The following is a 27,834-nucleotide window of genomic DNA, read 5'->3' on the forward strand; positions in this document are numbered from 1 at the left end:
CTATAAAAAAATTTATTTTACCTTTCTGTTTTCTAAATATAGAAGGTTTTTGTGTGTCCTTCAAGACCTAAATTTTGATGGTAGTGGTACAGGGTTACTACTGTTTGTTTGGGTTTTTTTTAACCTAAAGAAACAACAAGCAGTGTTATCATGGATAATACTTACCTTAATCTAGGAGCATTAACTTTAAATTGTGACAGAACATTAGATACATGGTTTCTGTAAATTTAGTCATGCCTATTTACAGAGGATACATATTCCATATATTACTTTTATTTTCCACATAATGCCTTTTTTTTGTATTTATATATGAAATCTTGGGGTAAGTTCCCACATGATAGCTTAAAAGCCTACTTCTGAAAGAAGTAACCAAAAGAAATCTTCACATAAGCTATCAACTTTGGGCTTGTCATGGTGGAACCACAAATCTGCCAGTGGACACACATATTCACATTAATGTATTTTAAGGCCATAGCAAATTAGATAAAGTGAAAATTAGTTGTTTCATAGACTGTACTGAGTATTACTATTTCTGGCAGTATTTTGGCACTTACTTAGGAATAATGAGGTGATACTAATTAATACATAGTCCTTGTTTAACTTTTGTGTTTGTACTTCTCTTTTGTGTTTCCCTATTCTCATATATTCCATCTGACAGAATCTGTACCTGTTCTCCTAAATTACTCAGCAAGACTAGGCTACATGGAAAGAAACGTGAAAGCTCTCCCCAACTGCTCTTGAACCTAAAGTGAGACTTAAGTAGGCACGTTCCATTTCTCCTATTGGGGCTCTTGTCCTTCTCAGAGATAATAATGCCTCTAAGCAGACAGCATCCTGGGCCTCAGCAGCTCGGTAACCTAGACTTTCCATGACCCCACTTATATATTTGCTGCTTTTTAAATGTATCCAGTCCTCCCACGGAAGCTCTCAACCTAAAGTCTAGTGATGCGTGCGGGTAGAATTGGAGACAGGTGAGAAGACAGGCTACTCTGTCTTCATGGTGGCTTGTGGAAGTGCTCCCTTCCCTCATTTTCTCACTATTAGCTCCATTATTTGAATGTCTGTGGTGTCCCTTACTCTTTTCTGCATATTCCTGTATTGTGTGCCTTCAATGCTGCCCTTAGACGTCTGCTTTAAGAGGCTGAATAGGGTAAAATGTGAGACTGGTAGCTCCATTAGATGATTATTAAATGATCCTTTCAAGTAACACATGCATTATAACTGTTTGACATTTTTAAAAAGTATAACTTTTATCCCTTGAGTAAATTCCTAGCAGTGCTGTTGCTGGGTCATAGGGGAGTTCTATTGTTAACTTTTTGAGGAACCTCCACACTGTTTTCTGCACCAGTTTACATTCCCACCAACAGTGTAGGAGGGTGCCTGTTTCTCCACATCCTCGCCAGCATCTAGAGTCTTCTGATTTGTTCATTTTAGCCACTCTGACTGGCGTGAGGTGGTATCTCAGTGTGGTTTTGATTTGTATTTCCCTGATGAGGAGGGATGCTGAGCATCGTTTCATGTGTCTGTTGGCCATCTGGATGTCCTCTTTGGAGAAGTGTCTGTTCATATCTTCTGCCCATTTCTTTGCTGGGTTGTTTGTTTTTCGGGTGTGGAGTTTGGTGAGTTCCTTACAGATATTAACCCTTTATCTGATATGTCATTTGCAACTATTTTTTCCCATTCCGTCGGTTGCCTATTAGTTTTGTGGGTTGTTTCCTTGGCTGTGCAGAAGCTTTTAATCTTGATGAGGTCCCAACAGTTTATTTTTCCTCTTGGTTCTTTTCCATCAACAGATGAATGGATCAAGAAGATATGGTTTATCTATACGATGGGATACTACATGACAATGAGAAAGAATGAAATCTGGCCATGTGTAGCAACATGGATGGACCTTGAGGGTGTTAGGCTGAGCGAAATAAGTCAGGCAGAGAAGGACAAATATCATATGTTTGCACGTATAGGAGGATTAGGAGGAACTTAATGGAGGACCAAGGGGGAGAAGAAGCCGGGAGATAGTGGGGGAGAGGGAGAGAGGCAAACCATGAAAGACTCTTGAATACTGAGACCAAACTGAGGACTGATGGATGTGGGGGGGAGGGGGGAGATGGGCATGGAGGAGAGCACTTGGGATGAGCACCAGGTGTTATATGGAAAACAACTTGACAATAAACTATTTGTAAAAAAAAAAAAAAAAAAAGAAAAAGAAAAAAAAGATCTGAAAAAAAATAAAATAAAAAAAATAAATGTAATACAAAAAAAATTCCAGTGGCAGGAAATACATGGAAAAAAAAGTTTCACTTTTATCTTTATATGTGTTAGCTTCACCTGCTCTTTGTCAAATATGTGTAAGGCAATAATGGATTTTTATTTGAGGATTAAAAATTTTTTGTAATGTTTAATTTTGAGAGAGAGACAGAGTATGAGCAGGGGAGTGTCAGAGAAGAGAGGGAGACACAGAATTTGAAGCAGGCTCCAGACTTTAAGCTGTCAGCAGAGAGCCCGATGCAGGGCTCGAACCCTGTAACCACAAGATCATGACCTGAGCAGAAGTTGGACACTTAACCAACTGAGTCACTAAGGTGCCCCAAATTGAGAATGTTTTAAAAGATTATTATTGAAATTATGTTTCCATGGGAAATAGAGGGAAACAAGTGTCTGCCTATTTATAAGTTGGTATGATAATAAAAATAGAATAATAGTATTTTAAATATCCACACCTGATAAGATTGACCCAACACTAGTTAGGCCACTATTTCCCAGGGAGCACCGTAGTTAATTGGCCCCTGAGAAGTAAGTCCTGACCCCTGAGCTAAAAATCAGGGGTGCCTGGTGAAGACCTGGCCCAGCTCTACGGTCAAGAATAGGACAGAAACACTGAAAGAGAACTGACTAAGCCATGGTAATGAGATGTGAGTGCTGTGGCTGGCTTACTTTTCCTGTTAGGTTGATGCCCTGAGATCTAACCCAACCCTGCCACTTTCCCCAAAAGACAGCCTTGTCAGGGATTCAGCAGAGTCAACACTTTATCTAAAAAGAGTCACTATCAGGGGCACCTAGCGGGCTCAGTCAGAGGAGCATGCAACTCTTAAAATTTAAAGAGTCCCACTAACACCACACAGCCTTTGTTAATTATGTCCTAATTCTAGAATGTCTTGACAGAATATTTTTCTTTGGGATTATAAGGTAGCTGAGGGGTGGATTGGGGTATTTGGAAACTGGGATTATTACTTCATTCATTTCTACTTTAAAGACTTTGATTGCTCAGTGTGTCTTGGTGGCTCAGTCGGTTAAGCATCTAAGTCTTGGTTTTGTCTCAGGTCGTGGTACCGCGGTTCATGAGTTTGAGCCCCATGTCAGGCTCCATGCTGACAGTGAAGAGCTTGCTTGGAATTCTTTCTCTCCCTCTCTCTTTGTGCCCCTCCCCTGCTCATGCTCTCTGCTTTTTTCTCAAAATACATAAATAAACGTTAAAGGTGTCCACTTCTCGACACTGCCTTAAACAGTCCTGGCACAAAGTAGGCTAGAAAATAGTCAATAAATGTGTGTTAGACATCTATTGTGTTTGCTTTATCTTTAGCTAATGTTAGGTTAGATGCGTAGTATGTGATAAAGATACTGTCATCAAATGCTAGTTTTCTTTTCCATTATGTATTTGGAAATACATGAGTGTATATATATATATATATATACTCATGAAAAATTGTAGACAGCAGAGAAGGAAGGGCATATATGAGGGAAAGGTCAGCACAAAAGGCAGAGATGAGGAAGAGTTTGCCTACTTCTCTGACCCTCCTAGTCTTATTCTTCAGAAGTAACCTATATTGATAAATTATTCTATAACTATCCAGAAATAGTCCCTGCGTATGCATGCATGCATGCACCCAAAAATACTTTACCTTTTTTATACAAATGGGAATTATATGATGTACCACAATTACATTTTTTTTTTTACTTAATACTCTTTTTAAATCTCTCCATATAATTTTACCTCATCTTTTAGATTTCACTCCTGTGGGTGTGCAATAATTTATAAATCCTTTTCTCAACCTTTTAGAAACTGCTATCCCAAAATGTTTGTCTCAGGAAAATAAGCTTTTATTGCATGGCTGACTTATAGTTTAATTACACACTAATTTTTATGTATCAGCCCTCTTCCCTCTTAGTTACCTGTTAATTCCTAGGAGTTTTACTGATCTAGTTAGATAAGTTGGATTTACCTAAAAACTAGAAAACTGCTGATCTCACAACTATTTCTCTGTGCTTTTAAACATTGATAGATTGAAAAAGTCTTTTCCTTAGACTGAATTTATGTTGTGGGTAAACAGTATAAACAAGAGCATCGAAAATATAAAATGCCTTTTTTAATGTTTAGATTTCCCATATGGTAAAAATCTTAATCTCTACCATGACACCTTAATCTGATTTTAAAAATAAAAATAGAAATTCTAGCTTTCCACGAAAGCATACATAAAAGTTTTCTACAACCTTTACATCAAAAACGCTCTCCTAATTTTCCCCAGTGGAACATACTTTTTTTTTCCTTTCAGTTATTTTGTGGTTGAATAATAAAGACTATGTGTTTTAAGTCTTGAAAGAAATTTTACATTAAAGTTAAGTTTCTAGATTTTATGTCATAAATATTCTCTTTTTCTCAGTTCCTATCCCTATCCTCACCTATACCAGCCTGATACCAACAGGCTCTTATACTGTTGTTATTTAATACTATCTATTTTACTGGAAGACATCTCAGTTCTTTTTGGAAATAAGATACACACTTACATACATACATAAATATAGTTGTGACCATAAAAATAAACTATTTTTCATTATCCAAATAAATATAGTTTTAAAGTGACATGACAGTAAGGTTAGATGATCAGCACTAAATTTTCAGGAGTCAGGGGTCATGAAATTCTAAGTACAGTGATCCCATTAAGTTCCTTAAAGCATCAATATCCTTGCATAATTTCGTTTCTGTAAGATTTCTCTACCTTTTAAGGCATGTTTAGCAGCCTCCTCCTGTGTAATCCCTTAGCACTGTACACACCTCTTCTCAAGTCTAAGTGTAAATGTAGTTATTTATTTACAGGTCTGTCTCTCTCATTAGACAGAATTGCTTTAGGGATGGGGCCCTGTCTTATTCACATTTGGGTCCCAAGTATATATCACAGTGCCTGCCACATATTCAATATTCACTTAGTGTTGATTGAACATGTCTTCATTCAGTAAGTAATTTTTACACCTAAGGTACCCAGGAGTGAATGTTGAATGAGAAAGTCACCACAGATATCTTTTAAGAAAGCATACTGCATATTGCATTTTAAAAATGGCTTATAAATCTGATTTACATGTAGTTTGTCAGTAATGCATGCACTCTTAAACGTCGTTAACTTGGATAATTCAGAGTCATTATAACTAAGCATATTGGGTTCAAATTTATTAGGAAATGTTGAGACATATGAAAAGGCATAAAGAGTATTAATGATAAACATTCATGCACCCATCATCAGTTTAAGGAATAAAACAATACCAGGACTGCTAAGGCTCACTATATACCTTTCCACAAATTCATCCCAGTTTCTCATCTCCACTGTGAATTTGGTGCTAGTGATTGCTCCAGCACATTTCCTTACACTTTGACTACCACTGCTTGTAATCCTCAACAAGGTGTACTGATGTATGGCAGATTTTCAAAGTATTGTTGCATAGTGTCATACTGTGTGTATTCATTTGTACCTTTTCCTCTCAACAGTATATTTGTAAGATTCATCCATGTTGATAGCTACATTTCTACTTTTATTTTCACAGCTCTCTTCCACTCAGTGAATTAACTATTTAATAATTTAATAATTTTCTTGTTGATAGGCATTTAAGATATTTTCAGTGGATAAAGCTAAAATGATGCTCTTAAGAGTTCTTGCTAATGAAAAAAAAAAGTTCTTGCTAATGATACCAGGGTCATGAGACTGAGCCCCCGCTGGGCATGGAGCCTGCTTGAGATTCTCTCTCTCTCCTTCTTCCTCTGCCCCTCCCCTGCTTGTATGCATATGCTCTCTCTCTCTCTCTCAAAGAAGTTCTTGCTAAGCCAACTAATAGTATAAATTTGGGGATTTAAACTATTTAGGGAAGAGGTTCTACATTTGTTTTTAGACTGTTTACATTTTTTATCTAATGTCTAGGATCTAATAATAAAAGTGTTAATTGGATTTCTATTTGTTGAATTATTTTGGTAATTTTTTTATGACTGATATTGCTTCTAAAGAAAATTTGAAGCATCTTACAGTTAATTGGAAAACACTTCAACCAGAATAAAGACCAGTACCATGTTAGGTCAGAAAACCTAGAGTAGGGTCTTGCATCATCTACCTATGAAGTTATATAGACCTCCTCCTTCCATCCAAGATTACGGTCCCCACCAGCAATATTACTACTACATAAATATGAAAATAATTTTACCTCTTAGGTGTTGAAAATTAATCTCTACACTTCAAACTATTGTTTTGCTCTTTTAAAGCAAGATGTTTAGACAGTGGTGAATGGCAGAATGACAAGATATTTAGCCAACTAAAAACAAAATCAGAAGTTCTGACATTTAAAATTTTGTGACAAAAACTTTTTAACGTTTATTTATTTATTTTGAGAGAGAGACCGAGAGTATGGGTGGGGGTGAGGGAGGGAGAGAATCCCAACAGTGAGGAGCCTGAGGTGGCGCTAAGTCTCATGAAGCATGAGACCATAACCTGAGCTAAAGTCAAGAGCCGGACACTTAACCAGGCACCCCAAAATCTGTGATTTTAAAAGGCAGCTTACCTGTCTCAGTTTGTATCAGTGAGGGAGGTCGTCTACAATGCAACTGGTTAGTCCCTTTATCAGTGTTTGGACAAATTACTAAAGTATCTAGCCTTCAGAAGGCTTTACCCCTTTGATAGCTTATAGTTATGGGCCTCTACCCAGATTCAGATGTTAGAGATTAGCATAAAATCTGAGTCTTGATTGAAACAGATTTAGGTAGACTCAGCCCTGAGCCTTTCCAATTCACATTGCTGTAGTCTATTAGGTTGCATTGAATGAGACACATGAGGATGCTATAATAAAAACCTTTGGTAAAGGGTCCGTAGAGTTAAGGTATATGCTTCAGGTATCATGTTTCTCAGTCCATAGATGTGCTTACATAAGTTAAAAACCTATCTGCCAATCTGAAGTCTGATTTAGAACTGATATTCCTAAATAAGTTTGTCCCATCAGGAAATTGTGTGGCCTGTGACCTAAGGAGGTATTCTTTTTCTTGTAAGTTTTTTGTTTTCATGAAAAAGCTCTTTGAGTCTCACAATGTTATTTGTTTCATGGTAATTCAGTTTGAATTCACTCATGCTCAGAAGTCTCCTGAAAAGCCTTCCTTAAATAGACAGTGTGTGTTTTATAGGCAACCCACACCTGATGATTTTTGAAGAGCCATTCATATGACATCAGTTTTACTACTAAGAGTTTGGTTTTCAAAGCTTAAGTAGTTCTGTCACATGGTATCCATAATGAACAGCAATGATATTTTCAAAACAGTAGTAACCTTTTTAGTAACAGACTTTCTTAATACTATTAAGAGGCAAATGCACAGCTGTCAATTTTAGGTGAGGGCATTCAGCTTCAAAAGAATTTTTCTGTTAATCTTTCTTGCAGTTTAGATATGCTGCCATCAGGTGGTAGTAATATGTCATATCCATGTGGCTCCTCAGATGACATTCTGTTTAAGGTTATCTGTTTATACCACAAAGATTTATAATCATGAATCCACAGATTTTTATATGAAAATTAAAATAACGTCATATATCCATTTAGTATCAGAACTAACGGTACTTTGTATATAATTTTTAAAGCAGGTATGTATTGAAAAATTTGATTGGACAAGTGTTTCTGTTTTTAGTTTATTAATTTTTTAGTAAATGAGTATTATATGCTTTGTAAAACTTTACAAAATTATAGAAAAGTGAAATTTAAAAGAACAATTTCACGACCCAAAGATAATTGCTGTTAACCCTTTGTTTCATTTCCTTCCAGTCTTTTTTTTTTTTTTTTTTTTAATATGCAGTGTTTAGTTTGTTTTTGTTTTTTGGAGTGGAGTTCCATGGCAGGAAAAGATATTTGGCTGTAATAACAGTGTATATAGAGCATGTATCTATCTTTTACAACTTCTGAAATTACAAGGTTTTTGTAATTGCTTTGTGACATTTTAACATTCCGTTGCTTGAAATTTTCCATAATTTACATAGTCATTCACCTATCAGTAAACAAGGTATGTTTATGATCATTAGCCATCAGGAATATGTTTTCTCTGCCTTCCATCTACTGCCTATCAGGAGGACCATCATTTCATTGTAGCCATGCTTGATTTTTGTTTTTACACAAAATGATTTCTAATTCATCTCAGAGTATCTAGGTATCTCATATTTTATATTTCCTCCACTGTATGTAATAGGAAACTGCCAGGAAATCTCAGCCTTCAGTTTTCAATTATGAATGAAAATATGTAGTCTCTCTATTATTGTTTTCCTATCATAAGAACACTTTATAATTTTCTAAACCATATGCAACCAGGTTCCACATATAAATGTCTCAGGTCCTGTGATATTATGACACAGAGCCTTTACCTATTTCCTACCAAAATAATCTTTTCTTTTCTTTTTTATAGCATAGAACATTGCATTAAAGAAATACAATCTGAAGTTAACAAGCAGTGTCCAGATGTGCAGCTGCAAACGACAACTGACTGTATTGAGTGGCTAGATAACTATAATTATAATTCATCCAAATCGCCTTCCATTCCCTGTGGAGATTTGATAAAATTCCTCAAAACACTGGTAAAGAAAAAAAAAGAATCTTTGTTTTATAGTGAGGTGGGGTGGGTAAACAGGAATATAATTCATTCAGCTTCTATATGTAAATATTTTAGTGACCATGTTATCCTGCCATATCTAGGAGTTGGGCTTTTGTTTGATTTTGTTTTGTTTCTGTATCCCCAGAGCTATTTGTTTTTACCTTTTACAGTGATTTGTATCAATAAAATGAAGTTTTATATAAATGGAGATTCAACATTATAATTTCAAAATGTGTAGATTGATTTGATTGATATTTACCACACAGTTGTCCACCAGAAAAGTTAATATTTATTATGTTTTATGTCCTTCATAACCACTCATTTTCTCTGTGCTTATTATTAAGCATAATAAGATTGCCATCGGTTGTATCTTTTAAGTAGCCTTGTCTGTCATTCCTTGTATTCCCAAGCTACAGGCGTATCCAGTTTTTTCAGTCAAGGCAGTAATTTCTCTACAAGGCCACTGTTAACTGATGGGGAAATCTTACACTGGTCATTCTTTGTTATTGACCACTCTTTATGTTAAAGATGTGTTTGTAGCCATAGAGTAAGAACACTTACTTTAGTACACCTGTATCTGCAAGCAGTAGCTTGCATCAACAGTTTCCCAAACAAACAGCACAATTGTTAGAAAGCAGTATGTCTGTAGCTTTGGTTTTAATTTACTTTAGGGGGTAAAGAGGCACTGTTTTCTCTAAACATCAAACATTGACTAAGGCAGATGTGGAAAATATCTTGAGGTTGTAGATGGCTTAGGATGACAGAATCAGATGAAAAGTTTTTGGCCGTTGTTATTATTGCAGATGTCTCTTTAATGTTTACAAAGTAATAAAAGGAAGAGAAAGGAAGACTATGTGCCCCGAAGCCTATCCTTTTAAGAAAATCCTCTCACCCATTATCTCTTGAAGGTGCAGGCTTGAAGAATAAATATGGATATAGTTATCCTTTTAATTTCTATTAAGGGCCATGTGTATTGAATTTCATTAATATTGATGTAATAATGCTTTCTCATTTAATTAAAACCAAAAGCTTTTAATTATCTTTTAATCTGTCACACATAAGTCATTCTCTATTCACTGCAGGGCAAAGGCCGCTTTAGTTTTGCTCAAAGTCATTAGACTGATAGGGTTGTTCCAGACCTAGGTTTTTTTGTTTTTTGTTTTTGTTTTGTTTTTTACATAATTGATTATGTTATTTTGAGGAAAGAACCACATTATTAAAGCAGATTCAGATTAAAACAACCTTATTATCAAGGTTTTACATACTAAAACTGTCAATCTTAACAGTCATTTTACATAGCTCTCCTTCTTAATAGAATTTTTTATTAATAATCTAAGTACTTAAATAAGAAACAGAGGTTCTCATGATGACAGTTATACTGAAGTTAGTCTCAGAATTTAAGTAGTCATATTCAACACATATCTGAACCTCTTGTCACCAATTATTTTTTAAATATTACTTGATCAAATATTTACAGATTTAGATTATTAAAAGAAACCCAAGGTAGAGACACTAATATAACTTGTTTGTTTCATAGAATTTATCACTTTTTTTCCTACAAGTATCAAAAGAACTAAATAGAGGGGGATGAGAGAGAGAGAAGCTTTAGAAAGATCGCTACACTTTGTGGCTCTCTGGAGTGCAGTAGAAAGAACATAGATAGGGAGAATGAAGCCACAGATTCATTCTTGGTTTTGCACTGTATTGTATGTGACGTTTAGAAAGTACCTTAAACATGTTGCATGTTAGTGTCCTTATCTGTAAATTGGGTTTTTAAATATCTGTGCCACAGAATTTTTATTATGAATAAGCCAAAGACTTGATAGAGAAGTGCTTTTTATATAATAAAATACTATATAGATATTAGGTATTATTTATTACAGATAGAAAATTAAACTGAACATGGCACTACTTCAAATTACTTCAGAGCAAATTCATGGAATTTGTCTAGGACTTATGCATAATTATGAATCACATATAATACCTGTGGTATCTTGGTCAATAAAAAATTTCAAAGCCAGCCTGATTTTATGCCACTTGAATTTTGCTTCCAGTTTTCTTATAATCAGCTTGTTACTACTCAGACAATATAAACTAATTTCAGTATTAGCTGAAAGAGACAAAATTAGGAAAGTCAGCATGTAAGAAGAATGCGTGCATGTAATACAAGGTCCAAAAAGAAAGTAACTTTTTGTTCCTTTACTATTCATGATTATACCTTTCACTGTTTTCTGTCAGCAGAAAAGGCATAAAGGAATAATTTTATATCACCTTTTGAGGAATGATTCTGAGAGTATTTTTTCCCCAGTATTGAGTTAGTTATCCTTTTGGATAGAACTGAAATATTCTCAGATTAATTTCCAAAGTGAAATATTTCTTAACATGGTTCTCAGAAAGGCATATAAATGAAAGTTAAAGGATGGCAGGTTTTAGTAAGTTCTCGGCACAGTCTATATTTAAAGGTCTCCATTTTGTATGTTTATTTGGGGTTCTATAATAATAGATATGCTCATTCAGGCATGAAAATTTTCTAACAGGAATCACTTAGGGATATGATCTTGAGTTTATTTTGTGTGAGGAATACATTTCAATCAACATTTTGCTATAGGTTTTCCTTTAGAATTTTCAAATTGCAGCTTAGATTTATATTGGGGATGGATAACAATGAGGGCTGAAAACGATATTATGTTTGGAAAGCTAACTGGAAATATAGATCATCACCTGAGTATGCATAATTTAACAGATCATAAAGCTAACGTTCTAAAATATCTGAATCGATTAAATTCCAAATGCAAAACACAGAAACAAAACCTTTGAAAACCATTTGAGTATTGATTCTAAATTGAAATGAATTATTACAAAATTGTGTGACTATGGAAATCATTTTTACTATTACTCTTACGGTTAATCACATTTCTCATGTTATAATTTACTTTTATTAGCAAGATTCATTGATGCATGAGCTAAATCAAGAAGAGGTGATACTGGATTTACTTTGGGATCTCTCCTGCCGGAGCAGCATTTCATTCCCAGCGACTCTAAGTGGAGCATCTTTTCATTTCCTCTCCAGAACGTCTCTTCATTCTGTTGAAGATGATTCCTCCATGGATGTAAAGTCTATCTGGGAGAACATAAGGCTACATCTTAGACGCTTCTTAGTGAACAAATTACAAAGCTTTAATGAAGTCATCAATTCACAGCACAAAATTTGGTTGAAAAAGCAGTGCCTACAACAACTGTTGTTTCTTTATCCAGAATCCGAAGTCCTAATCAAGTACCAAAGCATACAGAATAAACTGTTGGCTGAACTCCTGCAGAACTGTCGTCCTGCTTACAGCAGAGAATCGAATTTAGATGAAATGGCTCATGGATACCAAAGTATGATGTTTAAGTTATACTCAGTGATAAAAGAGGATTTTACCACACTACATGAAATTTTAGCTCCCACCTCAATGGTAAAATTCATTAAAGAAACTTACCTGGATACTGCTGCAGAAGAAATGGCAAAGTTTCTTGAAAATGTTTGTGAGCTGCAGTTCAAAGAAAGTGCTGTCCGTGTGATTAAAACAAGCAAGAGCTCCAGCAGGCATAGAGGAGCAGTGCATGCTTTGGGTTAGTGATTTTTTAAATTTGTTTGGTTTGACTTCAGCCTTTTCATACCTTTAGTTTTCTATCATTTTTCTATTTGATTAAACCTATTGCAAACTTGAAACTAAATCAGAAAATAAATATTAAAATGAAATTTTGCAGTGCACACTTCTCTTCTGCATTTCTTTTTCTGTAAGTACAGTTCTAGAAGTGCTTTTTTCCTGTTCTTTAAATTATTAAAGATGTTGAAAATGTAAATCAAAAATGTTGCCAATAAGAGTTTTGGTTTTTTGGATTGCATAAGTTTCTGAGTGAAACTATATGTGTGTGTGTGTATATATATATATACATATATATGAATCAATATTCATATTCATATATATGTAACAGAAAAGTATAATTCTTAACCCATTGTATCTTTCAAAGTTGAACCGTCATTAGGTAAAAAAGAATTGTTACAAATTTGTTGAAATTCACATGAACTAAAATTGGACGTTTCGAATTGTATTCTTTTATTCAGTCAGTTCCACTAAAGAGATATTATGAAAAGGTAACTATAAAACTCTACATTATAATTGGTCACAGAGGATAGCATTTTAACTTTAGCTGATTTAAAAGTTCCTCTAGTATATTTCAGTAAGAATATACATAAAAAAAAGGTGACTTGAAAATTTCTAATTTTATATGAAAGATAAAGGAAAAATGAAAGCAATTATTGTGATATAATAAAATTTCTTGTCACCATTTTAATCTCCCACTAGCGGAAAAAAATCACAATAAAATATTATTTTTGAAAATTATTAGTCATGCATTTATGTAAAAACTAGGGGATATATTTCTAAATAGGTACATAAACTATATTTTTTAAGTGTTTGAAAATTGTCATTTGGTGAATTGCTGTCTTTGAATTTATGATCACTTTATAAAAGTTAACATAGCTCACTATATTTTTACATACCTTCCTTAATAAAATGCCAGAATGCCCAAATACTGGGATATATGAATTTTTAAGTAGCTTAATATTTTCTCTTATAGTTTTAATTTTCCTCTGGAAGCTGTATCATATCACAGAACAGACATGCATCAGCCAACTTTAGGTTATGGCAGAATACAAAGTCAGTTAATTTAGAAACATTACAGTTTTGCTCAAGGCAAATAGATTTTCATTTTAATTGTTACATAAATTTTAAATGCATTTCATGAGTGTATTTATTTTCTAAAAATTTTTATATTCTCTAAAAGAATTCCTGCTTACTTGTAAAGTGTTTTCAACATGAAAGTTTTATATATGCTAAATATAGTTTATAACAAGAAAAGATCCATATGGTTGAAAATATGTGTAAGTTGCTATGGAGTCTTTAGGGCTGATATTGAGGTGTTTTCTCATTCGTGAGAGAAAACTATGTGTGTAGGCTTTAACACCAAAATTTGAAACATTTTCTGCAAGTCTAGGTGCACTGATCTCTCAAGCTCCTTTATCGAAATGTTGGTGTAAATCACTTGTTAAAGGCGCTGTGCCACATACATTCTTTTTCTTATCTCAATTTCATAAACAAAGAAAGAAGCTTAGAAACATTCCTTTGCCCTGGGCCATGTTGTACAGAGTCAGAATTCATAGGTAGATCTTCATGTCTACAAGACCCATGTACTTAACCATCATGCTATTGGACCTTGTTTTAAGGTATAAAGTGATTCATCACTTGCAAGAGATTTCAGACAGCACTGTTCACGTGGGCTACCTGAAAATCAATTCAGTTCAGCTTTTTTTGAGGACTTAACATTGGCAAACCATTTAGCAGCTACCATGTTTAAGGTTCCGAGCTAGACACAGTGGGGAAAGAAAACGAAATGAGTAACTGCTTCTAATATGGTATAAGAACTGCTAAACTAATTCTTAATGGGATCAACCGTATTTCCAACTAATATTTGACCCAATGACCAAATTTTATTTATTAAGGAAATACAGTTTGAGATAAGTGAAATAACATAATAATAAACATTATTAATCAATATTAATACAATTATTAACTTATAGCCCTGTTAGAATAAAGTCTACATTGACTTGAACAAGTTGTACATTATATTATCTTTATTTTTCTAAGAACTCTTTGGTGTCTTCAATAATTTTTTTGTTTTATTAATTTTTTGAGAGAGGGCAAGCAGGGGAGGGGCAGAGAGAGAGAGGAACAGAGCATCTAAAGTGGACTCTGCCCTGACAGATTGACAGCAGCAAGCCTGATGTGGGGCTCAAACTCATGAAATGCAAGATCATGACCTGAGTCCAAGTCAGATGCTCAACTCACTGAGCCACCCAGGCATCCCTATATTATGTTTAATATATATCCATATCTTTATGCTCACCAAGATATCAATATTTTGCCTGAACCTATAGAAAATGTTTTCCTTAGGTAACAATAGCTAACATTTATTGCACCAAACTTGATGTGCATTATCTCATTTAATCCTTCTAATGAACCAACAAGGTAGGTGCCATTGTCTGTTATCTCTGTTATATAGTGAGGAAAGTAAGGCATAGAGATATTTAATTTGGTCAAGGTTATAGAGTGAAGCCAGGATTCAGACTGTCTTAACTGCAGATCCTCTGCTCTGTCACTGTGCTCTACTTCCTGAAAGAACAGGATAGAAATAGCTCATTGATTAAAACAAAACAAAACAAAACACTGCCCTGAATCTCAGTATTGCTAACTCTACTTTAGTGCAGTCATTGTTTTACTTTTTCTAAACTATCACACCCTCTTGTCATCTGATGACTATGTAACACTAATTTGAAAGTATTTTTTTTAGAATGCCCAATTTGTAACCTATTAATCTATCTTAAGCTAGCATTGTATGTATACCATTCTTTTTTCTCCAGCATTATTGAGATGTAGTTGACATATAACACTGTGTAAATTTAAAATGTACGATGTGTGATTGGATACACTTATATATGTTGTTATAGTTACCACCGTAGCATTATCTAATATCTCCATCGTGTCACATAATTACCATTACTTTCCAGTGATGAGAACATTCAAGATTTACTCTCTTAACAACTTTCAAGCGTGTAATACGCTATTGTTAAGTAAATTCACAGTGCTGTACATTAGATCCTCAGAAATGATTTCTCTAACTAGAAGTTTGTACCCTTTGATCAACATCTTTCCATTTCCCCCATTCTCCATCCTGTGGTAACCACCATAATACTCTGTTTCTATGAATTCAGGTTTTTTTGATTTCACATATAAATGTTATCATACAATATTTGTCTTTTCTCTGTCTGACTTATTTTATTTAGCATAATGTCTTCAAGTTCTATCCATGTTGCAAATTTTCCTTCTTTCTCATGGCTGAATAATATTCCATCATATATTTGTGATAAACGGTGTTAAATATATATATCCATAGATGGACACTTGGGTTGTTTCCATATCTTGACTATTATGGTTAATGCTGCAATGAATATGGGAGCATAGATATCTCTTCAATATCCTGTTTTTGTTTCCTTTGGGTATATACCCAGAAGTCAGACTGCTGTTGGTAGTTCTTTTTTGATTGTTTGTTTTTTGAAGAACTCCCTACTATTTTTCACAGCAATGATACCAATTTATATTCCCCATCTACAGGGCACACAGGTTCCCTTTGCTTTGTAGCCTCGCCAGTACTTGTTATGTCTCGTCTTTTTGAGGATAACCATTATAACAATTGTGAGGTGATATCTCATTGTGGTTTTGATTTGAATTTTCTGCTGATTAGTGATGTTGACCATCTTTTCATGTAGTTGTTGGCCATTTTGTATGTCTTCTTTGGAAAAACGTCTAGTCAGGTCCACCGGGCTTTCTAAAATTTTCTTGTTGTTATTGAGTTGTATGAGTTCCTTATATATTTTGGATATTAATCCACTGTTAGATAGATGGTTTGCAAATATTTTCTCCCTACTTCAAGTTGCCTTTTCATTTGAGATCCTTGTAGTTCCATACACATTTTAGGATTATTTTTTTTCCACTTTGAAATTTTTTTCTTAATTTGATTTTTTTAAGTAACCTCTCCATCTGTTGTGGAGCTCGAACTCACAACTCCAAGATCAAGAGTTGTGCCCTCCACTGACTGAGCCAGCCAGGTAGGTGCCTCTGCATTGAAATTCGGATGGAGAATTGAATCTATAGTTGGCTTTGGGTACTATGGATTTTTAACAGTTTTAACTCTTTCAATCCATGAAATCCAATATTTTTCCATTTATTTTTATCTTCTTAGATTTCTTTCCTCAAAGTCTTATGTTTTTCAGTATACAGATCTTTAACTTTCTTAATGTATTCCTAAATATTTTATTAATTTTGGTGCTGCTGTGAATGGGATTGTCTTATTTATTTTTCAGAGATTTCATTCTTATTATTTGGAAACGCAACTGATTTCTGGGGCACCTGGGTGATTCCGTCAGTTCAGCGACTGGGTCTTGGTTTTGGCTCAGGTCATGATCTCACAGTTCATGGGTTCTAAACCCCATGTTGGGCTCTGTTGGAATCTGCTTGGGACTCTTTCTCTCTCTCTGTCTTTCTCCCCTCTTCCCCTGCTTACACATGCGCTCTCAAAAATAAATAAGTAGACATTAAAAAAAGAAGAAATGTAACTCATTTCTGTATGTTGATTTTATGCCCTGAAACTACTGAGTTTGTTGATTAATTCTAACAAATTTTTAGTGGAGTCTTTAGAATTTTCTATGTAAGATTATACCATGTGCCAACAAAGGCAGTTTCACTCTTTTTTTTTTTTTTTTCTGATTTGAATGCATTTTATTTCTTTATCTTGCCTGATTGTCCTGGCTAGGATTTCTGGTATTATGTTATATAGGAGTAGTGAGAATGAATACTCTTGTCTTATTCCGGATCTTAGGAAAATGTTTCAGCCTTTTACCTTTGAGTATGATGGTTGCTGTGGGTTTGTCATAAATGGCCTTTACTGTTTTGAAGTATGTTCCCTCTGTACAAAATTCACTGAGAGTTTGTATCATGAAAGGATGTTGTGTTTTATCAAATACCTTTCTACATCTATAAAGAAGATCATATGATTTTATTTTTTAAATGTGGTGTATCACATTGATTAATTTACATGTGTTAAACCATCCTTGTACCCCAGGGATAAATCCCACTTGATCATGGTATGTTATTCTCTTAATGTAGAATTGAATTTGTTTTGTTTTGTTTTTTTTACATCTATATTCATCAGGAATACTGGTCTATAGTTTTGTTTTCTTGTAGTATCCTTATCTGACTTTGGTGTCTGTGTAATGTTTGGCCTTGTTAGTTGAGTTTGGGAGTGCTCCTTCTTCTTTATGTTTATGCTTACACTACCACGTTCTTGATGAGCAATTTGGACCTGCTGAATCCTGAATTGCCTTTGATTCTTTAGGTAGATTGAGAACTGATTTTTTTCCCTGAATGGTCTGTAAATTATCTATTTACACATACATATAAACATATGTGTAATACAGAGATAGCATTGCTTGGGTATCAAAAATAATCAGAGATGACATTACCTGAAAATAAAAAAAAATACAGCTTTTTCTTATGTATTAGGCTTTATCCATGTGAATTCATTTAGTCTTTTGAACAACCCTTCATACTATTCATATTTTAAAAATGAAAAAACTTAGATTTGTAAATTTTTTCCAAGGCCCTACATTATTATTTTCTAATAATCCACAGAGGGGAATTTTGTTTTTTGCAGTTATTTGGTACATTATTTTGATACACTGCTGAATTCCATGGCAAAAACTGTACAAGGCACATGTAATTAGCATAAAAGTAATTTTCCAGACACTCTGATATTTTCTTTTTGATTTTAACATTTCTGTGTTCTACTCTCAAAGTTTTTGCTTTTTTTTTGTTGTTGTTGACAGTGATTCATAACTTACCCATAATTTGCTTGGTGCATATTAACTCAGAAACTGAGTAGAAGCACTTTTTATGACATTTTATTTTATTTTATTTTATTTTATTTTATTTTACCAGCTGGCCCTCTGGTGGTGGTGGGTGTTCACTTGTGTCACCCCAGAGTGACTTTCAACTGTAACCATACAGCTGGGTACTGATTCAACAATGGTAAAGTACCAGGAGGACACTTAATTATATTTTATACAAGTTAATCCTTTGACTTGAATTTCTTATCTTGGCATTGTATGGTAACCTTTCTTTCTCCTTTGAGAGAAGGTGTAGTATTATAATATACTTTGAAGTGTATAGCTTGTATGTTTTGCAATTTGAAGAGAATGATGAAATAATGTTAATATAAATATTGTAGGATCTTTGTGATTTGGTGATCTCTCCCAGAAAAGAATAATATTATTTTTGCAGATACTCTTCTACAAAGTTTCATGAATGATTTAAGAACCCAGACTTTCTCAATAAGTCTGATCTGTGTTCTTACAGTTTCTCTAATAATTTTTGGAGAAAATATCAATTATTTTATAACAATTTATGTTATAATATAGTGTTTTTAAATTTAATTTATAAGGCTTTAAATTTTTATTTAACGCCAAAATAGACAACTTTCTTGAAGCTAGAAATTTACCTTTTGTATTTTGATTATAACCAGATTGCTTAACTGGGAAGTCAAGTCGATATTCACACATGTACAGGTGTCATCCACATTTCAGAATAGTGTCATCCTTATATTGTAACCTATGAAATGAAGCAGTTAGAAGATTTTAATCAAAATAAATTTTCTGGTCCCTTGTACATCGTTACTCTGAATTTTTTGAGGTTATTGTTAGCTTTTGAGAAGGAAAGACTTAAGAAATTACCATGCATGCCTTTGAATATTTGGAAGGTTTCTAAAGATCTGCAGTGGATGTGAGGTTGAAACTAAGTGGCATCTAAAGCCCCTTCCCATTCACAGTCCCTTGCTGTTTTATTTAAGGAATTTTGAGGGTGAGGAAAACAATTCCTCAGGGACGAAAAGACCCTTCAGAGCAAAGAAGACCTTGAAAATGAAATAAAAGAATTTTTGACTGGAGAGACTCAGATCACAGTTGGAAAGTCAGCCAGGCTTAATAGTTAGCCAAATTTCTCTCTTGCTTCTCAAGTAGCTTTGAGTAGCTGAGTGGTGAACATCACTCAGAAAAGATGAAGAAACATCTGGAGGCCAGCCTGCAAAATGTGTACAAAAAAAGAAGCATTTGTGTGAGTACCGTCATATATGAGTGCTGTTATAGAAGATTCCAAGCCTCCAAGAAGGATTGCATCTTTCACCCTGCCATGTACTCCTAAGACCAAAGTGATGAGCTTTGTTAAATCTCTAATGACATTTATGCTTTCTATCCTCCCACTAATAGAAGGTAAAATTTCAAATAATAGAAAATAGTGATGGGGAAAAAGAACTTAGAAAGTATTTCAGTTACTACAAATTCTTTTAAAATAATAATGTAGTTCTAGGTTTTGTAGCATTGTTAAATTCTAAAAAGTAATACTATTCCTCAGAGGCTTTTTTTCTTCCACTGCTTTATCATAATTGCCATTTTTAAATGAAATTCTGGTGCATTACTTTTCTACAGTCATATCTTGGCTCTCAGAGCGTGAAAAGCATACTTACTGGGAGTCAAGTGTGTTCTGGTCCTGAATCTCCCACTCCTTTGTTTGTGACCTTAGATAAGTCATTTAACCTTTTCAAATTTCTTAATGGATAAAATTTAAGGGTTATAGTACATAGCATCTAAGCTCCACTACACTTTTTCTGACTCTGCGACGTGGAAATCATCCCACGGCCAGATTTTATACCTACAATTTGTCATGGGAAGCTGCCGCATTGATTTTCTCTACTGACAGTACAGATGTGTTAACTGGCTAAAGATGTGGTTTTGTTCATCTCAGAAGCAGATACAAATCTTCTTTTAGATCTTTTTCTGTATGACTTTTCTTCCCCAAGTGAAACTTGAAAACAACAATATGAAAACTGCCCACCTCCTGTGGTTGTGTTTTATTATCAGGATGAGAGGGTGAAGAAAGGAGTAGGTAATTAAGCAGAAACAGAAAGTAGAGTCTCTTCCTTCCAGCTAACATCTGAAGCTATTCCTAGCAATTATTTTTTGGGTTTCCTTCCTGATCCCACAACCAAGTGTTTTAATTTTGTTTTATTTGTAGTTTCTATTTTTATTTATTTATATTTTTGCAGGAGCATTTTCAACCATATTATTGAAAATTAAGATCACAGGCAAGAACTCGAAATACAATTATTATTCTGTATTGTCAGTTAAAGAGAAATCCATATGCCTTTTCTCTGGCATGTATTTAAAGCAGGTGGGGATTTAATGATAACTTGTATTTTTTCCTGGGGAAGAACCAGCTCGTTTCTGTAAGCCTGTGGGCATGGGCAATACTTTTTCTCTAAGAACCTATCTGTATCCATACAGATCTTTGTGGAAGTACAAAATAAAAACCTCAGAATTCAGCCTGTAAAGTATAGAGGAATGAGCTTGTCCTAAAAGTCTGTGGGTAAGAATTTCAGGAGACATATTATAATGAAACAAATACACGTGTTAAACTCTTATAAATAATTTTACTTCTTTTTTTTTTTTTTAAACACATAACGTCAACAGTGATGATTTGAGTTTTGGCATCATTGACCCTAAAGCCTTTCCTCTAGCCAGTTGTTACATGGCATGTGCATATGCTGTGGCAACCATGTGGTCAGCTGAGAGAAGGGGTCTTGTCTTTCCTTTTTCTGAGCCAGGAGGGCATTCTCCCTCCATTCAGTCTACTTTCTGTACTGTGGATCTCTACCTAGTAGAAGTATCCAAGGTGATCCATCAGGGTGACAGTAAAAACTAGAAATATTCATTTTTATTTTATACTTTATGTATTGAGGCAGATAGGACAAATTCTTGAAGCCATTTAAGATGGTGTTTTGTGTGTTAAAAGTCATCCCCAGCCATTCTGATTCTTGACTTTTGATAAAGCACATATCACTTAGCATCTATTTGTGGGAAATACTTGAATAAAGTATACACTTCACAAAGGATGATACTCAGAACGTGAATTCAGGATTAATTTTCAATAGTATTTCCCCCTCAATCATTTTCATTTTTCCTTATTATCGGCTTACAAATATATAAAGTCATTTATATGATGGACTATTTTTTAAGTGTTTTTAATATATCATGTACCCTGCTATGTACTTGATATACCAGTATACCATTTATTCAACATCCCTGAAAAATTGATTATTATCTGTATCTTATAGATAAAGAAACAGAGTTTGGACAGGTTAATAGCTTGTTCAAAGTCCTGCCTTAGAAAGTATTTCGGCTGGTATCCAAGGCCGTTTCTGAATTATAACTATGCTTATTCTCTTAACTACTATAATTTCTGTCTCTTGCTTAATTCCCTTGTAAGGTAAATAATCCTTTTACATACAATTTGAAGAGTCATTCCACTTTAACCACAATTCTAACTTCTCTTTTCAAGTTTCTGGAATTGCAACATGTATATTTATTTCTCTACATGTAAAATTAAACAAATTTGAATTTTAGAAAGAACTAATAATTGAGTACAAAGCTCCATCACTGGATTTTCTCCTTGGGAAAGATTTGGGAAGAAAAACAATCACCCAAGACATTACATAGTAACACATGCAAAGGAAAATCATACTAACTTTTGATTTAATATATTTTTTTAAAATGTATCTAGAAGGAGACTCAATTTATTCATAGAGATGCAATTAAACTGCTTACATTCAAGCTTTTTGCCAAAGCTAAGCTAAAAGTAACTAAGCTACTGAAATAGTTGAAACGATTATGACCAGGTTTGAGATCCTCTTTAGATTAATAAATAACAATACCATTTTAGCCTTCTGTTTGCAAGATGCTTCCACAGTTTTTGTTTGTTTGTTTGTTTGTTTGTTCTAGTTCTCTTTGCCACGTCACTACGCCGAAATTAGTGCAGCATTTTCAGTTCTTGTGTTTTGGGTGAAAATCAATCATTTTGGCTGGTTAACAAATCAATTTTGAGACAGAACAAAGACTAAAAGAATCATTCACTGTGTCTCAATGCCTTATAAGAAAATGAAAGAAGAGCCGGACGCTAGAATGTTTTTCCCTGAGGAATTGATGGTGTTTTTATTTTAAGTTCTCCCTGCTAGAGATCGCATTGTCAGTGAAAATTATTTATTTCTTTAAAAACTATGAGAAAATGACTGGATGTGTAGGTGTATGAGAAAAGGGTATATGTTATGTGCTTGGGTAGATGTTTGGTATTATACATATGCCTGTATTTATTTACCTTAAGCATGTTTTCTGCAACATGGGCTCTTTTTCTGACCCATTTATTCACCATTAAATGTTCTAGGACCTCTGGGTCTTTGTTCTAAAGACAGTAGGGCAACAAAGATGGAAAGTATATTCAGTAAGAAAGAAAATGAATGCAATTTAGCTGTAGTAATACTTTTGCTTTCATACAGCAGCAATTAGCAACCACTAAATTGCACTCAGTTATTTACTCCCCCCCCCGCCAAGAACACCTATGTTTTTCCTAAAGATGGAAAAAGTATTTTCACTTGCTACACCTTCTAATTATGACATTCAAATATGAAGAATGACAGATGAAATGACTCAGTGGTTTCTTATGAAGGTCTTAGGTCAGTTGAAGATTTATTTGCCTACCAACCATTCGGTAACATTTTTAAAAGGTAAGCAACTAAAAAAATATTAAAATACTGGGATTTTAGCCTTTTTTTAAGTTAGAAAAAAATTGATTAAAAGTATAGATAACATTAAGAACAAGATGAAAATAATTTAAAAGAATCATTGAAAAGTTTAGAATAAAATTATTCTTAAAGTGAGCAAATTTCTTTTGAAACTATTTTATATTGAACAAAGAAATTGGAGAAGATAAAAGTAATATATATGAGGTTATTGCAAGCCAGAAATTCATATTCTATAGGAAGTGAGTTGCTAAATCACTTTTCAGCCTTCCTAAAACTTTTGTAACTTCTGCTTTTCCCTGCTAAAATTACTAGTTATTCTCTGTCTTGATTTATGAACATAATAGTAAATGAGAATGCTTAGTTCTGTTGTTTTATATGAAAGCATTTATGGGTTTTTACAGGTATGGGTCATAAATCCCTAAATTTTTGTTTAACAGATAATCATTTTTCAATGGGCTATTATAATGTTAAATATTGTTTAATTAACATATTTGCCCCTCAGGTTCTCAGAAAATGTAATATGTGACTTCTGGTTATTATACTTTTATTTTTGTTATTATACTATTAGTCATTGGTACCCAACATTTTTTTTTCATAAACGTTAGTTTAATAAGGAAACTAACATTGTTAATACTCTTTTTAAAATGGAATCATTTTAATAATTAAAAATTTTAATGGTTCTTTTATCAGAACATTCTTTATTATGGAAGTCAACTTAGAAATATACATTATAAAATTTTCATTGTCATTATATATAGGTGTGTATGAAAATCTTTGACCATCAGTGTCACATCTATGAGGTCAAGGGCTTGGTATAAAACCTATCTTCTGCCTCAAAGCGGGTGTTATTTAACATCTCCACCTATTTTTTTCTTTATAACTCAGGGGAAATCTGTGTCTTTTACACCTGAGACTGTTAAACTCTTTTTCTGAAGTAACATTTTCTGAGTATGGGCTGATCTCTGAGTAGGGATTTATACAGGAGAAACTGCTGGCAGCTTTGAGAGTTAGACCAATCAGTCCCCTATCATAGAAAAGAGAAAACAATCCTTAGCTTTGGGTAAAATGTTTAAAGTCCTAATGGATTTCCAGTCAGAAACTCTTCTGCCTCTGTCATTCTTAAAATTGAATTTCTTTTCCTTTGTTTATACCTATATTTTTAATTTGCTTCTCCTCTTACCAAACCATTAATAGGAACTTTGGTCGGGTATCTAAATGGAGATCTAAATTGTTCATGTAAAGAAACAAAAAGTTTCTTAAAATGAAGTACATGTATTGCCTCAATCAAAAGCAAAATCTATCAGTGTTTGTTTTTGCAACTTTTTTTTAACAATGAGTAAAAACCCTTGTGTATTGCTTAGAAAAGTGAAGTTTACCCTATTACTAGTTTAATCTCTTCCATAATTGAATACTAGGAAGCACCAAGTTAACAGATAAGTGCTAGTGAGAGATAATACTCTTGACCTTTGTTTGTGGCTTTTTTAAGGTAACAAGATAGTTTTTGTCTGTTTGTCTTAAAGATTTAATTTTTTTAAGTGATCTCTACACCCAGAGTAGGGCTTGAATTTACAACCCCTAGATCGGCCACATGCTCTACCAATTGAGCCAGCCAGGTGCCGTGATGCTCTTGACCTTTGATGCCAGTGAAATATAAAAGATGAAATATTTTGAAGTTTTGGTATTTTAGATCTCTATAACATGATCATACTGAATTGATTTTAGAATAACCAGCATTATATTGTTTGTTCTCCAAGGTAGAAATTAAGTTTAAAATTCAGTATTAGGGGCACCTGGCTGGCTCAGTCAGTGGAACATGCAACTCTTGATCTTGGGGTTGTGAGTTCAAGTCCCTTGTTGGGTGTAAAGATTACTTAAAAAAAAATACAGTTCATTATTAGTATTTCCATTAGCACAAGGCACACAGTGTTAATTCTTGTAATAATTGTCGAAGTGAATACCGAGGTTTGCAAAATAATCTATTCAGAAAAGAGATATTGCCTCTAAATTTTATAATGATCATTGTCAGAGAAAGCTATATTGTAAAATTGTTTTATAGTACTTTCTATATATTTTTTCGAAACTGTACTGAAATCACTTGTAATCATCATTACAGTTCTTTCTGTAGCACAGTAAAACAGTGATCCTTCAGTTATTTGAAGAGGGTATATTTTTAATGGACATTTTTCTTAGTCATGGTTACAAAAATCATAAAGTTCACAGTTATTTGTATGTGAGTCGAGTTAGGAGAGCATGGACCCTGAAGAGAAATAGGAAGACATAGCAATCATAGTCCCTTTAAGACTAAATAGCCAAGATCTAATGTAGACTGAGTATGTAAAAATGAGAAGAATCCTTGCCCGACTTTATAGACAAGCTATTACTGCACACATTTGGTTGGAGCTTTATGTTCAGTTGAGTCCCCTATAAAGAGACTTGTGTTGTCTGTATTGAACTTGAGTAGTTGGTCTCAATATGTCATTATTCAGATTAAACCTATGTTAGTTTATACAGGCTTTCTATGTTTATTGATAAGTGATAATCTCATATTTTGCCTTGTTTCTGTAGCGTACAGACAACAAAAATAAAGCACACATCCTTTATATTTTTATGAAAGGTGCTTGTATAAGGATTTGAGTTGTAGAAAAATGCATACCTTCTTAACATCATGACTATATCTCAAGACAGAATTAATGAATACTAAATTTGGTTAAGATCACTCAGTGATGAACCAATGCGAGTTTTTGTTTTGTTTTGTTTAATTTTGATCATGTGCCAAGGTTTCTGAAACACAAAAGGAAACCAGAAATCGGACAGATGTTTTAAAACATTAAATACCCTGATAAGGTTTGCATCCTTGTGGTTTTCTCTGCTATCCTGATAGTTCTTTAAGGTTCTGTCATTTTCAATCAGCAGAGAGTACATGTGATCAGTATATCTGATAAACTTGTCAATGCCTCTTTAAAGCAGGATTCCCCAACCTATTCAATTCAGAACCCCCTGCTTCATTTCAAGTATCATCTTGATAAGACAGCTATGTCACAGGCATCTGTGTATAGCCAGCTCAGTCTACAACTAATTTGTGCAGGAAAAAATTAAATCAGGAGGTAAATTATTTCATGATTGCTCATTCCCAACAGAGTTAGGCATCATTCTGAAGAAAATATCAAATAATTGGTTTCAGACCGTGTCAGACACATGCAATTCCCTTCTCTAATGGCTGTGTGTGGTAGCACCAGGCCTCAGGGGTCAGCAAAGAACTGGAAATAGCTTAGTGCCAGGCACGGCAATAGAGAGATGGAGCACATAGGAAATGAAGTGGCAATAAGTGCAATACATAGGGGAAATGTGCTTCACTTGGAGTTTAATATATCGGTTCACAATCTGGCAGGAAGCCATGCAACAATTGTTTACCTTTTTGTCAGCATCTGCATCTGTTCTGTTTTGTAAACAGCACTTAACTCTCAGTTGGTAAATGCTGGAATCAATAACAACTGTTAAGGGATTTCCTAGCCCCCCCCTTCTTTTTTTTATATTCTATAACAAATGCACACTACAAACAATGTTTGCCTTAGATTAACAAGGAACAGACATTAACAGGGTCAAAGGGATTTGGTTGGGAACATTTTATAGCTTCTTGGGTTTACAGTAATTATATCTGTGTGATTTGAATGTATTTTGTAACCTATCCAAATTAAACTGTTAAAAAAATGCTAGCATGCAGTAATGAAGATGATTTTTTATAATTATCTTAAGTACTGTGTATAGAAAACTGCTGGCACTGTTTGTAATAATTTAGTTCTGTGCAATATTGTGTATTACAGCTGCTATGCAGAAATATTAAGTTGCCTTTTGCAGTTTTAGGAAATTAGTGATTATATCCAGCAGTACTAATTATTTTAAACATACAGTTATTAAAAAAAAATTACGCACCACAGTGAGACATAAAAAAGGGTCGATCTGTGACTAGTGCCTATAAAACTAAATATATTATTAGTAAATGCAAAAGAAAGAATAACCACTTTTAAGTTCACTGTCTTCAGGGACTGAATAGATGAATGTTGTCATAAATGCAGGATTGTTACAATAGTTATGGCATCACTTAAAAGTGAATATCACCAAGATCAGAGGCACACATTATTACTAATGGGATTTATGCGTAGATCTCCCCATGCACTACTTTGAAAACTTACTCCTTAAAATTTCCCCCTACACAATTGCTAAGTTGCTTTGTTTTTACTTTATTAAACTACTTCATATCTGATTGGACCCAAACCTCATTTTGTTTCTTCTATTTTTACTTATATAATAAGCATTAAATCTTAGGCTTTTCTACTAATTTTTGTCAAATGTGTGACTTCTTTGGATTTTTATTGGTTTACCATAAACCATAAATAAAAATCAGGAATTATTTGATCAGGTCACTGAGTCAAGATTTACATTCCCTTGTCTTTTTTTTTACTTTATGTGTCTTATGACATTGTGGAGTTAACTTCTTAATTTTTTTGCAAATCATTTTGCTCTTTCACTTGTCTAAATTATTTTGGCCAACATCTTTTAAAAATTTGTCATTAGTTTTTATTAAATAAATTCAATTAGAATTAAGAATTTTAGTAATAACCTTCATACTTTTACTATAGAGAAACTATTTTGGCTTCATTTTCTTAACTGCATATTCACTTATT

At 33.7% G+C, this 27,834-nt stretch overlaps 1 protein-coding gene across 1 annotated transcript in view; it reads left to right on the top strand.

Annotated features, from left to right (window-relative positions):
- Nucleotides 1–27,834, top strand: part of KIAA0825 (KIAA0825 ortholog) — a 357,903-nt gene that overhangs the window by 30,109 nt on the left and 299,960 nt on the right. Inside the window, exons 3-4 of the mRNA XM_039239394.1 lie at nucleotides 8,684–8,852; nucleotides 11,812–12,481. Coding sequence (XP_039095325.1) covers nucleotides 8,684–8,852; nucleotides 11,812–12,481 — 839 coding nt within the window. The remainder of the gene's footprint in view (nucleotides 1–8,683; nucleotides 8,853–11,811; nucleotides 12,482–27,834) is intronic.

The sequence above is a fragment of the Hyaena hyaena genome, unplaced genomic scaffold (genome assembly GCF_003009895.1).
Source record: "Hyaena hyaena isolate Hyena2069 unplaced genomic scaffold, ASM300989v1 scaffold_156, whole genome shotgun sequence".
NCBI classification, from domain to species: Eukaryota; Metazoa; Chordata; class Mammalia; order Carnivora; family Hyaenidae; genus Hyaena; species Hyaena hyaena.